The sequence below is a fragment of the Centroberyx gerrardi genome, chromosome 10 (assembly GCF_048128805.1).
Source record: "Centroberyx gerrardi isolate f3 chromosome 10, fCenGer3.hap1.cur.20231027, whole genome shotgun sequence".
NCBI lineage: Eukaryota > Metazoa > Chordata > Actinopteri > Beryciformes > Berycidae > Centroberyx > Centroberyx gerrardi.
The window spans coordinates 2,469,235-2,486,865 of NC_136006.1; the positions used below are offsets into that span (position 1 = coordinate 2,469,235).

The 17,631-nt window shown below is 44.9% G+C and overlaps 1 protein-coding gene across 1 annotated transcript in view; it reads right to left on the reverse strand.

Moving 5' to 3' along the window:
- The window catches only part of LOC139931743 (integrin alpha-V), a 30,821-nt gene extending 14,766 nt beyond the window's left edge, over nt 1–16,055 (reverse strand). The window contains exons 1-3 of the mRNA XM_078286235.1: nt 15,526–16,055; nt 11,433–11,569; nt 1–76 (exon numbers count right to left, since the gene is read on the reverse strand). The exon at nt 1–76 is cut by the window's left edge and continues 16 nt beyond it. Of these exons, the coding sequence (XP_078142361.1) occupies nt 1–76; nt 11,433–11,569; nt 15,526–15,698 (386 nt within the window). The 5' untranslated portion in view covers nt 15,699–16,055. The remainder of the gene's footprint in view (nt 77–11,432; nt 11,570–15,525) is intronic.
- Between the last annotated feature and the right edge of the window lie 1,576 nt (nt 16,056–17,631).

Below are 17,631 nucleotides of genomic sequence, written 5' to 3' on the forward strand. Positions count from 1 at the left end.
TCGGATCGCACCGAGGCCCCGAACCACTGCTTGGATTTAAACTCCATCTGAGCCCCATTAGAGTTCCTCCTGTCATCTGCAGAGACAGACAGGTTTATTAGTTCATTAATGCCTGGAGGGAAGTTCTGCGGGCGCCGTCCGGTTTAAAGCCAAAACCTTAAAGGAACGCACCAGGCGAGACCAGTTAAGATACCAGAACAGAGACACCAGAACCATCCAGGCTGTTGGCTCGGTTTAGCATAGACCTACACTATGTTTAGGCACAGTGGGCAACTAGCATTATCCAAATTAAGACTGACATTTTATTAATAAAACGTTGTTAGTGGTTTTTATTATTTTTGCCTGTAGTTTCCGATTATCCACCACCCTCAGTTCCCGTGGAAACAGGGATAAGTATTCCCTGCTGTGAATCATATTTTGTACACAAAACTGCCAGACTGGCTCACAGCATTTAAGATTACTGACAATTTAGCTTTACAGCTGCTACAACTTCTCATTTTCTGTTTTCAGATAATGCTACTGGCTTACTCAACATAGTGTATGCTAAAGTGTTAGCATGGAGCTACTATCACTCAGCATAGTGTATGCTAAAGTGTTAGCATGGAGCTACTATCACTCAACATAGTGTCTGCTAAAGTGTTAGCATGGAGCTACTATCACTCAACATAGTGTATGCTAAAGTGTTAGCATGGAGCTACTATCACTCAACATAGTGTATGCTAAAGTGTTAGCACGGAGCTACTATCACTCAGCACAGTGTACGCTAAAGTGTTAGCACGGAGCTACTATCACTCAACATAGTGTACGCTAAAGTGTTAGCACGGAGCTACTATCACTCAACACAGTGTACGCTAAAGTGTTAGCACGGAGCTACTATCACTCAACACAGTGTACGCTAAAGTGTTAGCACGGAGCTACTATCATGGGAACCAGTGACGTACTGGGGCAACATGGATGATTTTGGTGATGTTCTCATCACTTAACGGCTAAGTTGACCAACAAAGTTGACCAACAACAATCAAAAAAAAAACTACGGTGTATTCCTTTAACCACCGGGAACATTCAGTCGTCACTAGCAGCCTTTGCATTTTGGCCTTGAGACTTGAGAATGTGATTCCTTGTCAACCCACAGACAGACAGACAGGAGATCAGTGTGTTATAATCACATTCATCTAAACTGTGTTGGTTTGTATGTTTGCTTCCTTCTGGAAAAAGAAAAGAGGAAGTGTCTGTTGTGTCATCAGACAGTTTGCAAGTTGTTGGGTTTTTTTTCCAAATGATCTATTTACACCACAGTAGAAACTGTTTTTAGCACTTTAAAGCACAGGACTGATGTCTGGTTCGTCTACGCAGGGAAGAATCTAATGTGGGCAGTAGAGGAAAATGCCTCGTTTATTTCACGTAGATATAAATTACGCGAGACTCTGGTCATTTAAACTGTAGCTGAGTGCAGCAGACACAAATGTGGAAGCAGACACGGGGAGAAAAATGATGCTCAAGTTGATTTTAAATGTATTTAGAGACGAAACATTTCTCAGATGCTTGGCCGGTTTTCTGCTGCTGCTTCCTATTGGAAATCAATGCAGCACCACCTCAAACTGGATCAGCATTTTCTGACTGTAAGGACTTAAACTATAATCGAAAATCGAAAAGTGCCCCTTCGTTGCGCATTTAAAAGTGTGTGTGTGTGTGTTTGTGTGCCCCCCAACATGGTGGATTTGTTTTCACCAGCGCTGTGTTTCTGAATCGACGAGGAATGGCAGGGGAGTTGAGGGAGTGCAGATCTAATGGATGACTAAGCTGAAAAAATAACAGCAGACCCCTCTGACACACACACACACACACACACACACACACAGCTGTGTCTATAAATGGCTCTCCAGTGCTTTGATAGTCTTCGCTGCACTAGCCAGTCTCCAAGTCTGCCAACAGATGGACAGATAGAGCGACCGTCTGAAAGATGGGTGGAAGGACGGCTCATGGCTTATTATCTGTTTATTATCAACTAGACAGTGAAGAATTTACAGAAAACGAGTCCAGAATGTAAACTAGTGTTCTTTAGGTATTTGGAAACAGCAGCTATATTGTGTCAGGAGTGGAAAATGAGTCAATTTAAGTTATTTACAATTCTCTCCTGACCAAAATGGCTGCCTTGATTGTTGAGACATGTTGAGAGTGATCATGCTGATTCTTACACTGTATATTATAAATGTGTTCTATTATATATATATGTCCAGGGTGTGAAATTAACTCTATAACTATAAGCCCAATAATACCGATAAAGTTTGGTTGCAGCTGCATTTTGCACTGCCTCTTTCTCTGCATTTAACCACATGAAGATTATGTTTCACTGAATCCAACATCACAACGTGTAAAATCGCAGCATACTGTGTGTGTGTGTATCAGGAATGAGAAAAGATATTTCATTTTTCCCCCATATTCTTTTGTTAGGACAAAAGCTCTATGCAACACCGCCATGCAAAAAACACCAGAGTTTACTGGTGCAGCTTTCTGTGTTTTGCACAGAGCTTTTGTTCTGATATTCTGGGATGTTTTCCTCTGTTGCACCCCAGATTCCCCTTTTCTGCAATAATTTCAACAACTTTTCAAGACATTGCCAAATTCTTTTTCCCCGGCTCCTCTAGTCCGCATGTCGAAGTGTCCTTGGGCAAGATACTGAACCCCACATTGCTCCCGATGGTTGCGGCAGCACCCTGCGTGGTAGCTCGCCGCCATCGGTGTATGAATGTGTGTGTGAATGTGTGTGTGAATGGGTGAATGTAGGCATTATTGTAAAGCGCTTTGAGTGGTCGGTAGACTAGAAAAGCGCTATATAAATGCAGTCTGTTTACCATTTACCATTTTTTGAACACATTTTTAGATTTTCAAGTTGAAGTTGAAGTTTGTTTCTATAGCCCCTTTATCACAGCATGTCTCAGATGACTTTACAGAGGATGAGCCTAACCAGATCTAACTGATCAAAAATCAGTGGTGAACAAACTGATACAGGCAATAGTGCAATAGGTGCCAGGCAAAACAGTGGCAGGATCACGGGCAACAACGACAGGAGAAAACAGGAAAAAAAAAAGACAGAAAGGACCTGTGTAGGAATTCTGATCGGAAACAGCGAGAACGAATTACTATGAAATATTGGATTGAATAAAGTAGGAAATAAAGTATTCTCACTATCATTATCAAGTTTTATGTGAAGCACTTGGTGCATGTAATTTCTCTGTTGTAAAGCACTTTGAGCTGCATTTCTTGTATGAAAGGTGCTATACAAATAAAGTTTATTATTATTATTATTATTATGAAAGTAAGGAACTAAGAAAGTAATAAAGTGTCTCTCTCCCTGGCTGCTTCTCCAGCTCACACTGTTCTCCTGCAGACAAGCCTGGACTCAGATGTGTGTGTTGTAAGAGTGAGGCTGCCTGCAGGCTCAGGATCAAACACACACACACACACACACACTGATAACCAACTCAACTCAACTCAACTCAACTCAACCTCCCAACCCACCAAGACTTTGTTTACACAGCATGCTTCATACGAGTTCAGCAATTAAGTGTTACGGTAAAAGAAGAAGAAGAAGAAGAAAGGCAACAGCCATGAATCAGTAAGACTAAGACAGAAAAGGAGGAGTGGAAATTAATTTGAGAGTAAATGATAGCAAAATTAGTTCTTGGATGATTGATGGGCTGCACTATTAATCATAGATAATCATGTGGATTTTATGTTTCCACAATTAATAATCATGTAATTCCTCAATATATTTCTCTGCGATATTTACATTTGTTATATTTCCCGGTGTGGTATATCAATCTTCCATCCCTCCTGACCAATCACAGCGTCTGGTATTTTACTGGCATTCAATTTCAAAACATCCTGTGCTGGTGAAGTCACGTTATTTGGTAAATATTAGTTTGGCTTTCAGATATATTAGTGTTGGCTTCCCAATGAACCACACAGCCGGCTCCGCTCTGGACTACTTTTCTTTATAAGCCGTTTCCAGATATTTTTACAGAGACATATAGACAGACAGACATGTAACAGTATACTCTAAATGCAGTATAAAATACACACAGCAGTAGGGTTAGGCCGATATTTTGAGCTAATGTTTGTCTTTTATTAAAGATCAGCCATGAGCCAAGGTTCCTCCCTGACCACAGCCGCAGAAAAACACTGTAAAACAGGAATTTTATGTTCTTTGCACATTTTATTTATTAATTTAATTGTTCGACAACGTTTTTTTCTTGGCAAATGAATTCATTTAATGGCCTAATGCATACCAGAGTTTCTCCATTACCACTGAATAGGTGTGGTGGGTCTCTCTGTCTTAAAGAGCTGCTGACACTAAAAGAATTGAGAAAAGAGTTTCAGTGGAGAGTTTTAGTGTCCCATGATGCTCTGAATGTTTCAGAGGGTTTTCCACCCTGATGAGAAGAAAACTCTGGTGGAAAACACTGAATACTTGGATTTTTTTTTTCTTCTGGTATGAAAAATCTCAGATTTAAAGATATTGAATATCAGCACAAAAGATTCACTATCGGCAACTTTAGTCAAAAAATATCAGTATCGGTCTTCAAAAACCCGAATCAGTCGAACCCTAAATAGCAGTATACTCAGTTTCAGGGCAAGGCAAGGAAGGAAGGAAGGAAGGAAGGAAGGAAGGAAGGAAGGAAGAAAGGAAGAAAGAAAGGAAGAGGTAAAAATAGGTAAGGATAATAATAAAACTAGAAATATTCTTTTATCGTACTCCAGTGTAGGAGCGACCCTCTGCGCCTGTACGACTTATCAGTCATCATGTTGGAACATGGGAACGAACCTCTGTGTTCCTATTGAGTCATATTTACAGACACCAGCCTCCAGCTGACAGCTTCACACAGACAGTCCTGTCCCGTCCTGCTCTGCCCCGCTCTGCCCCGCCCTGCCCCGCTCTGACCCGCCCTGCCCCGCTCTGCCCCGTCCTGACCCGCCCTGCCCCACCCTGCCCCGCCCTGCCCCGCTCTGACCCGCCCTGACCCGCCCTGCCCCGCCCTGCCCCGCCCTGCCCCGCTCTGCCCCGCCCTGCCCCGCTCTGCCCCGCCCTGCCCCGCTCTGCTCCGCTCTGCCCCGCTCTGCCCCGCCCTGCCCCGTTCTGCCCAGCTCTGCCCCGCCCTGCCCCGCTCTGACCCGCTCTGCCCCGCCCTGCCCCGTTCTGCCCCGCTCTGCCCCGCCCTGCCCCGTTCTGCCCAGCTCTGCCCCGCCCTGCCCCGCTCTGCCCCGCCCTGCCCCGCTCTGCTCCGCTCTGCCCCGCTCTGCCCCGCCCTGCCCCGTTCTGCCCAGCTCTGCCCCGCCCTGCCCCGTTCTGCCCAGCTCTGCCCCGCTCTGCCCCGCTCTGCCCAGCTCTGCCCCGCCCTGCCCCGCTCTGACCCGCTCTGCCCCGCCCTGCCCCGCTCTGCCCCGCCCTGCCCCGCTCTGACCCGCCCTGCCCCGCCCTGCCCCGCTCTGACCCGCTCTGCCCCGCCCTGCTGCTCTTTACAAGTCAATTATAAAGTTGGAGGGACAAACAGACAAACAGAGCATAGAAGAAGATTAAATATTCACACAAATGTCAACTGACAGGGAAGTCCAAGCCTTCATAATGTATCATATGTGTGCGGGAAAGCGAGACATTTTCCACCTTGTTGTGTATCACCCAAATACACAACAAGGTGGATCCAGTCACATCAGTTACAGCACAGAGCTAAGAAGCAGATCAATATTTAACAGCTGTAGGCAGGTGGGACACGATACAGAAAGTGAGGAGAGGTGCTCACCGACACCACAGCAGGGGGGGTTCTGCATCATGGTGGGAAATTCACACCGCTCTGCTGGTAAAAAGTGGCTGTGGCCACTAAGTTTGAAGTCCTGCTGTGTTCTCAGAGCCGTCTGGCTGCTGAAAGTCTGTCTGGCTGCTGCTCTGGTTTCTGTGGCCTAAGGACCAAAAGGTTTGTTTCCTTCCCTGCAGCTTGGCAATAAATCTTCGCCATTTCATCCCTGATCTGTAATTTTGGTGGTGAACCAGCAAACCGCCATGCCAAGTGCTTCCTGCCAGCTAGTTACCGGCTTAAGAGAGCGGTTACCATGACAACAGACCTCTCTGTCTGTCTGTTGTTAGGCTGTTTGTGGAGTGAAGACTTTACACCGTAACACAGGGGAGGAGTTCACATCCATGGTGATGTGCTGAGAGACGAATCAAACAAACCCGACAACAGCAGCACTACTCCATGGTTGGTGATACATAGGGCATGATGGGATACCTGGTGGGGGTGTAGGGCATGATGGGATACCTGGTGGGGGTGTAGGGCATGATGGGATACCTGGTGGGGGTTTAGGGCATGATGGGATACCTGGTGGGGGTTTAGGGCACAGTGTGTGTGTGTGTGTGTGCAGGACTGGAAATGGGTCAAAACGCCAAACGATGAGTAATGCATCCAACTATCCATGTTAAACAGAAACGTTCAGCTGCCTCTTGGCCAGCTCTCCCTTGTAAAACAGAAGTTGGATCTCAATGGGACTTTCTGGTAAAATAAAGGTTACATAAATAAACAAATAAATAATCTTAGTTATTTGAATAGTTGAGAAATCACAGTGTTTACCTTCAGACCAAACCAGCATGCTGTTCCCCCTTTACTCTACCTGAAGCCATCTGAATGTAGTCAGTCAGTCAGTCAGTCAGTCAGTCAGTCAGTCAGTCAGTCAGCCAGTCAGTCAGTGAGCCAGTCAGTCAGTCAGTCAGTCAGTCAGTCAGTGAGCCAGTCAGTCAGTCAGTCAGTCAGTCAGTCAGTCAGTGAGCCAGTCAGTCAGTCAGTCAGTCAGTCAGTGAGCCAGTCAGTCAGTCAGTCAGTCAGTCAGTCAGTCAGCCAGTCAGTCAGTGAGCCAGTCAGTCAGTCAGTCAGTGAGCCAGTCAGTGAGCCAGTCAGTCAGTCAGTCAGTCAGCCAGTCAGTCAGTCAGTCAGTCAGTCAGTGAGCCAGTCAGTCACTGAGCCAGTCAGCCAGTCAGTCAGTGAGCCAGTCAGTCAGTCAGTAACTTTCCTTGACACTTGATAGCTTGTTATCTCTCCAGCTCATTCTCACTCATAAACAACATCCTTCATATGTTCAGTCAGTCAGTCAAACAAACAGCCGTACACACACACACACACACACACACTGCATTTAACAGGACAGACAGTTCAGGCTGTAAAACACTCAGTGAGGGCCGACTGCTGTTCTGCCTCTCTGCTTCATTTCTCTTCCCCGGTCTCTTCCTGCTATATTCTGCACAATAACGCAGAAACTCCAGAAAATATTCCTGAGGAGGACGACGCATGAGCCGACGAGTCACAGCATAAAACTCCCACAATAGCTGGAGGTGCATCAGGGTCAGACACACAACTACACTCATTCTCCAGTCAGAGGCATATGACACACACATGCACACACACACACACACACACACACACACACACACACACACACACACACACACACACACACACACACACAGAGTAATTCCAGTTAATTCTCTGTTCTCTGGTGCAGTAACGTTCTGACCAGGCTTTAGGTCAAATCAACAACAAAGACTTCTATTGTGGCAGGAGAACAGTCACCACACACACACACACACACACACACACACACACACACACACACACACACACACACACACACACACAGTAACATAACTAGGCCAGTCCATCAGGCGGGACCCAGCAGTATTGTAGTCAGGGGGAGTAACACCGACACACAGGCCGGTCTCTCTCTGTGCTCACTGAGCCGGAAGGGTTCCCACTTCAGTGTTTTGCTCAAAGGCACTTCAGCAGGGCAGATAGCTGCTGACTCGGGGGTTTGTCAAGTGTGTGTGTGTGTGTGTGTGTGTGTGTGTGTGTGTGCATTAGCAACGGCGGAGGCTATGTTCAATTTTGTGTGTGTGTTTCTAAAGTCGTGTTTATGTGCATGTTGCCGAGTCATTCCAGTGGTATTTTATGTCATCTTCACTGTGTGTGTGTGTGTGTGTGTGTGTGTGTGTGTGTGTGTAGGGGAGGGGATTATTGTGTAAGTCTGCGGTGTGTGTGTGTGTGTGTGCGTGTATTGTGTGTGTGTGTACTAGTTCCCAGACTCCAAGGCTAAGTTTGGCAGCGGTCTGCCACAGAATACCAACCAGGCTCAATACAACACAACTAAACACTACTGTCTCACACACACACACACACACACACACACACACACACAGCCCTGCCTCTCACTATTTACACATCACTCTTTATCTCTCTCAAGTCTCTCTCTCTCTCTCTGTCCAAGTTTCTGTCTCACTGTCTGTCCGTCTTCCTCTTTCCCCCACCAAATATCTTTTTTTTTTACACTCTCTTCTCTAAAATCTCTCTCTCTCTCTCTCTCTCTCTCATGGTATATTGTATGTCAATCTACCAAATAAAATCAATCGACAAAACTCTTCCTCTGTGGATGAGCTGAGGCGGCAGAGAGAGCGTCCTGTAACAGCAGCCAGCTGAAGCTCCACCTCAGTATGAGCCTGAGCTACATGATCCCTCCGCTGGGAAACCGTCTGTCTGCGCTGCGGCTTGTCAGAGAGGAAGCAGGCAGACTGAGCTGCCAGTGGCTCTTCTCTGTGAGGATGTGAGGATGCTGTGGGGACACACACACACACACACACACACACACGCACACACAGACGTTATTGATAAAACACCAGGAAACCGCTCCTCTGTATCGGGAGTCGGGATGACTGAGACGTTTTATGTTTTTTTTTACAAAGTAGTCATGGTGATAAGGAAGCTGTCTGCTGGCTTCTAAGCAGCTCTACTGGACCGGCTGGGGGCGGAGGGCCTTGCTGAAGGGCAGTGGGAGGGAGGGGAGGGGGAGGGGGTCCATCTGCTCCGCATGTGAAGGGGTGGAGGGAACAACATGCTGTAAGCAAAGCCCAAGTGAAATGGGTTTGAGTGTCAGTGTAATGAATGGGAGCGTTTTGACCAAAGAAGGAAGTGTTTCTAAGAAAGGAGAAAAAAGAGAGCAGCCGGAGCTCTTCTTCTTCTTCTTCTGTCCTTATTTTCCTCACACCTCTTCGTCAGCGCAGAAAACACTCCCATGTCTCTGTCCCGACCCGAACCAAACCAAACCAAACCAAACCAAACCAAACCAAACCAAACCAAACCAGAACACATGCAAACCCAACCCAACACACACTGCAACACAGCTGCCAACCACACAACAAACCAGATGTTCAGGTGCTGAACAGTCGTGGCAGTGTGTGTTGCTGCTTCATCAGTTCGCTGTATTGAACAAAATGATAATGGAGAGCTCTGATCTTCCCACAAGCTTTTGTTAACATTAAGTCTGCAGTCAAGTCTCTTCGTTAAAAAAGGTAAATTACAGCATTTACCAGGACTGGATGGAGAGATTAATGTAATTTACAGTAGGTAATGCTTTGTAAGAACCCTTGATCCACTGTTAATTTGCTCAAATTCAATTCATCATACATCCATAATCTATTACAATTGATTTCCTTTGCTATTAAAAGGCAATGGTTCAACATATTGTATGCAAAGTTGCACTTACAGTTGCTAACGCTCCATGTTAACAAGCCAGCCAACATTGCCATTTACCATTGGCAGAACATTAGCTGCTGCGTTAGGAAGAGTATTTTACAGCGTCCATGTCTTCCCCCTGGTTTTTTCTCATTTGGACCACTGGAACGCACCGAAGTTGTAATTATTTTACAGCTGGGAATTTCCAACTTCCGACTTTGAACATAAATTTCATTGAGGAATGCCAACAATGCCAGTAAGCCATTTTAGACAAGGACAAACATAGACACTTTTGCACACAAAGTCTTGGCAAAGAAAAATATTACAAATGAAATACATCAATATATATAAAGCCTATAGGACATCATGAAGACAAAACCCTCCTCTCTGTCCCTTGTTCCTCTTCTGTCAGCTCAATACAATAAACAACAAAACTCAGCTGTTATCGCTGTTGGACAGTTTGCTCTTTGCATTAGGGAGAAACAAAAGACAAGGAATAGGAGTGCTCCCACACACACACACACACACACACACACACACACATTTTGAGTTGATCAGCGTGTCCACACTCCTCCTGCCCCGCCACACATTCCAGAATGGGTCCTGACATGAGACAACAGCAGAGGGCCTGGCTGAAGCCTTACTATCCTGTCAATACACACTGCTGTGAACTGTGAGACTGTCGCCGCAACGAGCGCTCGCCCCAATTATCTGCTTTGTGCTTTCACTGGGTCTGATGTGGGTGTTTCCAGACTGGAGTCCGAGTGAAAAGCCCCGCAGCAGAGCGGTAAACAACATGCGCAGCAGGGAGGGAGATAACCAAACGTGTCTGATGACTGTCAGAGTTCAACAAATCTTTCCCTGGTTACCTCTGATCAACACAACATGAGAAAGTCTGTTTCTGCTGGGTCTGCACAAAGTAATACCACACTACGACAATCACATCCTTTCCATTAGGCAGGCCGATACTGCGCTGTGTTATGGTACATCGTGTCATTTCAGTGATGTAATGTGTCGGTGTAAATATTTGTGACTGTGTTGTCCTACCAGTAACCAGTAAAGAGTTCAGCTACTCGTGTGTTATGCCAGCTCGTGTCACGTTTCACCACAACGATATAAAACATTTGCACCGCACTGCAGACTGCGGGACATCCTGTCTGGGGAATTTAGGCTAGCTAATTCAGTATTAGCATTTTGAATTTCTTCTTAAAATACACTTTTATAGGCTTGCTTTAATGTAATGTTTTGGATTTTGCCCAATTTTTTGTCAAAATATTTTATTTTTCAAATCATCACCAAACGTGTTTCTTTTGAAAGTAGTTGCCAATTGTTATTTCCTTTATTGTGTATTTCCCTATTTTTGTTAGCTAGCTAACTAGCCAGCAAGCTAATTTAGCAACACTGATGTTAATGTGAACATGCTAACACTAGCTGCTACTAGATACGTTAGCTAGTGTGCTAATCAGATGTGTTAACAACAAGACAGTGATGTTAGCTGACCAGATACTATGGTTAGCTAGCTAACAAGCTGACATTATCTAAACACTAAATCAATCAGATGGATCAGTGATGAAATGATCAGTTCAGTCAGAAACAGACAGAAATTAACCGTCTGTTCAATTCTGTTGAGACGGATAGAAACACAGTCAGCTGTTCACAGAGCTGAGGACCTCCAAGATGGCCGCCAGAGGGGGGGTGTCATCACCTGAAAGTCTTCTATTGGGATATCGCCATTTCTTTCTCATATATTAAAAGAAACTGCTCAGCTGACGAGTGTTAACTGCTTTATTCATGTAAAGCAGCTTCACTTGGCGGACAGCTGGTTATTCTGTGTATTCATATAAACACAGCGGCTGTTAAATGAGCTAAATGAGTTTGCGGTCCTACCGGTGTCGTCGAACAGCAGCTGCTGGCAGGCGGCAGAGTTCTTCCAGGGGCAGGAGAACACCGCTCCCCTCTCCACAACACTGCTGCTGGACAGGGACGACGAGTTGGCCCGAGGAGCTCCGATCAACACATCTGACCTGAGGAGGAGAGGAGCGGAGGAGAGAGGAGAGGAGAGAGGAGGAGAGGAGAGGAGAGGAAGGAGAGGAGAGGAGAGAGGAGAGGAGAGGAGAGAGGAGAGAGGAGAGGAGAGGAGAGAGGAGAGGAGAGGAGAGAGGAGAGAGGAGAGGAGAGGAGAGAGGAGAGGAGAGGAGAGAGGAGAGGAGAGGAGAGGAGGAGACGAGAGGAAGGAGAGGAAGGAGAGGAGAGGAGAGGGGGGAGAGGAGAGAGAGGAAGGAGAGGAGAGGAGAGGGGGGAGAGGAGAGGAAGGAGAGGAGAGGAGAGAGGAGAGGAGAGGAGAGAGAGGAAGGAGAGGAGAGGAGAGGGGGGAGAGGAGAGGAGAGGAGAGGAGAGAGGAGAGGAGAGGAGAGAGGAGAGGAGAGGAGAGGAGGAGACGAGAGGAAGGAGAGGAAGGAGAGGAGAGGAGAGGGGGGAGAGGAGAGAGAGGAAGGAGAGGAGAGGAGAGGGGGGAGAGGAGAGGAGGAGAGGAGAGAGGAGAGGAAGGAGAGGAAGGAGAGGAGGAGAGGAAGAGAGGAGAGAGGAGGAGAGGAGAGAGGAAGGAGAGGAGAGGAGAGGAGAGAGGAGAGGAGAGAGAGGAGGAGAGGAGAGGAGAGGAGAGGAGGAGAGAGGAGAGAGAGGAGAGAGAGGAGGAGAGGAGAGGAGAGGAGAGGAGGAGAGAGGAGAGAGAGGAGAGGAGGAGAGGAGAGGAGAGGAGAGAGGAGGAGAGGAGGAGAGGAGGAGAGGAGAGGAAGGAGAGGAGAGAGAGAGGAGGAGAGGAGAGGAGAGAGAGAGGAGGAGAGGAGAGGAGAGAGGAGGAGAGGAGGAGAGAGGAGAGAGAGGAGAGGAGAGGAGGAGAGGAGAGGAGGAGAGGAGGAGAGGAGAGGAGGAGAGGAGGAGAGAGGAGGAGAGGAAGGAGAGGAGAGGAGAGGAAGGAGAGGAAAAGTTGACTTTGTTGCATTTTTATATTTGGTTCTTTTGGGTTCAAACTGACCAATCACAAGCCAACCAGGACTTGTAAACAAAAGTCACATGACTCACAAGCAGCTTGTTTATTGGACAGTTTGAACCTGTCATCCTGCAGGTTAGAGACTAGACTTCCTGTAACTTTATCTAACATGATGGACTTGTCTGTCTCTTCTTCTGTGGTGTTCATACCAGTTAAGAACACATGAAGAAACAGCTGAGCATCAGTCCAGACTTCATTTTGTTCTGCTAGGCTTTCCGTCTCCTTCTACCCATAATCCCTTGTGTTTCGGGGTGGTTTCCTGCAGTCGGTTGGATTAACAAACCGCACCGCAGTTCTCTTGTTAGAGGACTGAGACTCTCGGTGTGTTATTTGGTGCCACCAGAGGTCAAAGGTCATCGTTCACCTGGACAAACCGACTGAACTGAAGCAGGAAACACTGCAGAGTTCAGATAAACCGATCAGAACATGCTGGTGTTGAACGCAGCCTTAGTTTCCTCTACATCATCTAGTTTGTGGGTAAAATAGTGAAAGTATTCAAAAGTTCAAAGGTCATTGTTCTCACCTGTCTTCCTCAGTCCAAAAAACACAAAGTATTTATTTAATAATGACATGAAACAGAGAAAAGCAGCAAATCTTAGTGTTTGTGAAGCTGCAACCAGAAAATGTTGGGTATTTTTACTGATAAATGACTAAAACTATTGATCGATTATCAAAACTATAGTAGATTAATTTTCTGTCTATCGACTATCCTGGCCTTACAGTAGAAATCATCTTTAGGAAGCGGAGTGGACAACATGACTATAATAAAGAACGGGGAGTGATGGAAGTCTGTTGGATTTTCCTTTAGATCTGCTCTATTTACTGCTAACGAGGAAAATCTCCATTCTCTCTCTGCAGCAGACTGTTTGAACCTGGAACCTCAAGACTGGCTGCAGTTAACCTGCCGAGTCAGCACAAACAGCTTCAGACTAAACTCACGTTTTGATCCACTGATGATGTTCATTATGTCAGTGCCAAATGTGAGTTATTAAAGGCATACAATAAACATACTAAATTAGGGATGCACAGATGCCACTTTTTCAATGCCCATACCGATTACGAGTATGAAAGTTTTAAGTATCGGCCGATACTGAGTACCGATCCGATCCGTTACTTTTACTGAACAGTGCAGGCTTACTTCCTTAGTTTGGGGTCAGTGGACAAAAATATTGAGATAAAATCCTTGTTTTTCCCACTGTTTGAGAAATACAGGCTTCTATGTGCCACAAATGCATAAAATCAAGACAGTTTGCTTTTATTTCTTACATGTTACTCATGGCTTTCGGTATCAGATTTTAGTCTTGGGTAAAATCTCAGATACCGATATTCCATTTTAGCCTGGTATCGGCACCGATACCGGTACCAGTATCGGTATCGGTGCATCCCTATACTAAATATAGGTTATAAGCACTGTATATGGGCCGCTGTATACGCACAATTGTTTTGGGTAAGAGTTGACAGCCACAGCTTCTCTGCTGCAAAAATACACCAAGAATTATAAGAACGAACCTGCTGACAGCGACTGAGTCTACTGAGTCGCAGCTGGATCATCTGTCCAGCTGGCTGAGAGGTGGAGGAGCTGCTACACCGACTACACTGCAAATAATAACTAGAAAATAACTCTCTTTAAGCTTCTGGATCTGGACTGTTCATTTAGAATAAATCTGTTTCTGACTGATATTGTAGGGAGACACTGTCAGTGTAATGAGAGTCAAACAAAACTGAGCAGAAAAGCTCACACTGAGTATAACACAGTGTCACTAATCAGCAGGACAAAATGTGAAAGAACGAACTGAGTACTAGACAAACTAAGCCAGTGATTCTCAACCTCTTTCATATCAAGGACCCCTTAATTCAGTCCACATTAAAGCCACAGACCCCCATTTGATGTGATTTAGTCTCTCGAACCGAAATCTAAGAATATCTGTATTGTCAGATATGATTTTGTCCAGAATCTCCATGACTGTCTGTATTGCAGGTAGAGAGATAACAGAGAAACTATGATCAAAACAGTCATTCTTCTACATTCTCTAACTGTGTTCACTTCTTGTAAATGAAATAATGCTGAAGTTTAACAATTCATCAGTTTGCTGGAGACCCCCTGGAGCCCCCTCAAGGTCCCCGGACCCCACGTTGAGAACCACTGAACCACTTAACTACCTATAGGAACACTGTGGGAATTACATAGTGATTTTTCATTAGGGGGCTTCTTAACATTATAAGAACAAATAAGCAGAATAAAATGGGAAATTAATAAATTATCTGATGTTGTTTTAAGGAGGAGCTTAATGTCTGTATTCCTTCTTGATGTTAATATTATGCGATAAATTCACTAGAAACTCACTATTGAGTACCAACGACACACTTTAACTCCCATAAGGATTATTAGAGTGATTTTTGGTTATGTTCCAACACTATAAGAACATAAACAGAATAAAATGAGATTAAACGAACTAGTGGGTGAGCTTGATGCCTTTGATCCTATCATTTTAGATAAAATATAACTAGGCTATAGGAATTTTATGATGATACCATAGAAATGAAACAGCACCATAACGTCTGATAAAATCAATATAAACTCACTATTGATTACCACAGCCACACTATAAATCCCTATAGGAATATTATAGTGATACCATAGGAGATAAACATACCATAAAGTCACCATAATCTCACTATTAAATACAGCAGGCACGCAGTTACATTATAGTGATTTTTTATTAGGAGGTCTAACATTATAAACAAATAAAAAGAGAATAAATGAAGTGTTAGGTGCTGCTTTAAGGGAGAGCCGGGTGCCACAGTGGAACACCATAAAAGGAGCCTTGTTGTCCAACGTGTTGAAAGCTGCGGGTCAGATAAATAACCATTCATCATCTTCCTCATCATCACCATCACCATCATCATCATCATAAATCCAGGAAATCTTACTTTTGGTTGTTTTTGGGCTTGAAGAAATCCACCGAGAAGCCGAAGTAGCTTCCCTCCGGTCCGGAGTACACGGACGGCTTGTCCACGTCCAGATTAAAGGAGACACCGCGGCGGACGCAGAGACACGCCAGGACCAGAAGACAGAGACCCGATCCCCTCTGTCCCGCTGCCATGACCGAGGAAGACTCCGGCAGCGGCGGTGAATGATGAAGATAAAAGTCTGGCGTCTGTTCTGTCGCGCTGACCTCTTTAAACAAATCTCAGCCTCTCTTCTTCTTCTTCTTCTTCTCTCTTCTAACAGGCAGCAGTGGCTGGGCTCGAGCTCTCCTCCACAGCAAAACAAGCCGTCATGTAAATGTGTTAAACGGGTAAAGCGCGTCTCCGTGTAGCGGCAGGGCGGCGCGTGAGAGTCCGGCGGCGCGGCAGCACAGACGGCGACGTAAAAATCGTTTTTTTATCGGCGGTTCGTTTCCTTGTTTGATCCCAGGAAACAGACAGCGACACTGAAACAAGCCAGGGAGCGGCGGCGGGGTGTGTGTGTGTGTATGTAAGAGTGTGTAAGTGTGTCATCGCAGGCTTGTTCCAACCAGTTACAGTCAAAATGAATAAGACTTCCGGTTATGACTCAAAATAAAAGCCGCGATGACGAGCACAGCACATTTCCTAATAGCGACAAGGTTGAAGCGAAAAAATATATTTAAGGTGCAATCTGTAGTAAATGAAAATATAATTTTGCTTTTCTTAACCAAAGAGTACTTGTTGAATTATGCAAAGAACAAATACATACACATGTAAATAATAATAATAAATATAATTAAAAAAAACAAAGAGTACTTTTCACAGCATTATATTCATGACCATATGGGGTTATGCAAAATGCGAAATAATGCAGGGTTGCCAAAAATACATTTAAAAAAATACAAAGAAAGAATCATCAATGTGATCATAAAACAATAAAGCAATAAACCAGGAGAAGTTGTTTTGCAGTGTCAGAACAGCTGAGAGGCTTTGCTGGGCAGGACAAGCAGAGTGGCATTTCATTCATAAAACACAGCTGTGATAAAAAAGGATGCAATTGTTCAAGAAATCTTTTATTTGTTGATTAATAATAATAACACTTTATTTTTCTGCCAAGCAATATAGCTCTTGAACAGTAGCTTAACAATACATAAGTACTGCTTTGAGTTGTGATTTTCAGTTAAACATCACGCTTTAGTGCATTCATATTTGAATGAACTGTTATAGGGCCTACAATCACAGGTGTGTGTTTATGGTGCTTTACATTGGAGGTCGGAGGTCGATACTTCCGAGTTGGAATTACCGACCTGCCGATCTAAATGCGTTCCAGTGCGTCTTCTCGGGAAAACATGGACAACAGTCTTTACCCATTAACATTAACAGTAGCTATTAATGCTCTAGTAATGCTAGCAAAGACTTCTATCTACTAACGAGGCACAAGTCACTGAATGACGTTACAAATGGAAACTGTAAAGTTGTTACAACACGTTTTCATACCCCAAAAACTACATATCAAGTAAAATCAAGTTTTATTAAGTACAGATTGATGCTGTGACGTCAGCTGTGTTTATGTCAGAGAACTCGGGCGGAATTAATTTTGCCCGAATTTCCGACTGGGAGTTCCGACTTGAACGACCGTTCTGTTGCACTTTTCCGTGTTGGAAGTCGTTTTTTTTCTCCGAGTTCTGACTACAGTGGAATACGAAGAGGATTAGAGGCCACTCAATAAGATAAAATTGTGAGTTTTTTTCTCGCAATTGTGACTTTATTTCTCAGAATTGTGACTTTATTTCTCAGAATTGTGACTTTATATCTCAGAATTCTGACTTTTTTTTCGCGATTCTGAGTTAAAATCTCGGAATTCTGACTTTTTTTTCGCGATTCTGAGTTTAAATCTCGGAATTCTGACTTTTTTTTCTCTCACACAAAAAAAGTCAGGAGGCGGGACCTCCAAGTGAAGCCCCGCCCATTTGGAGGCGCTCCAGGCTGCAGCTATACATACTTGGATAACTTGGAAAGATCAGTAGCAGTGGTCAACGTGTAACGCTTTTATTTTGAAGGCACCCGTGTGTGTTGCGTGCAGCTTGA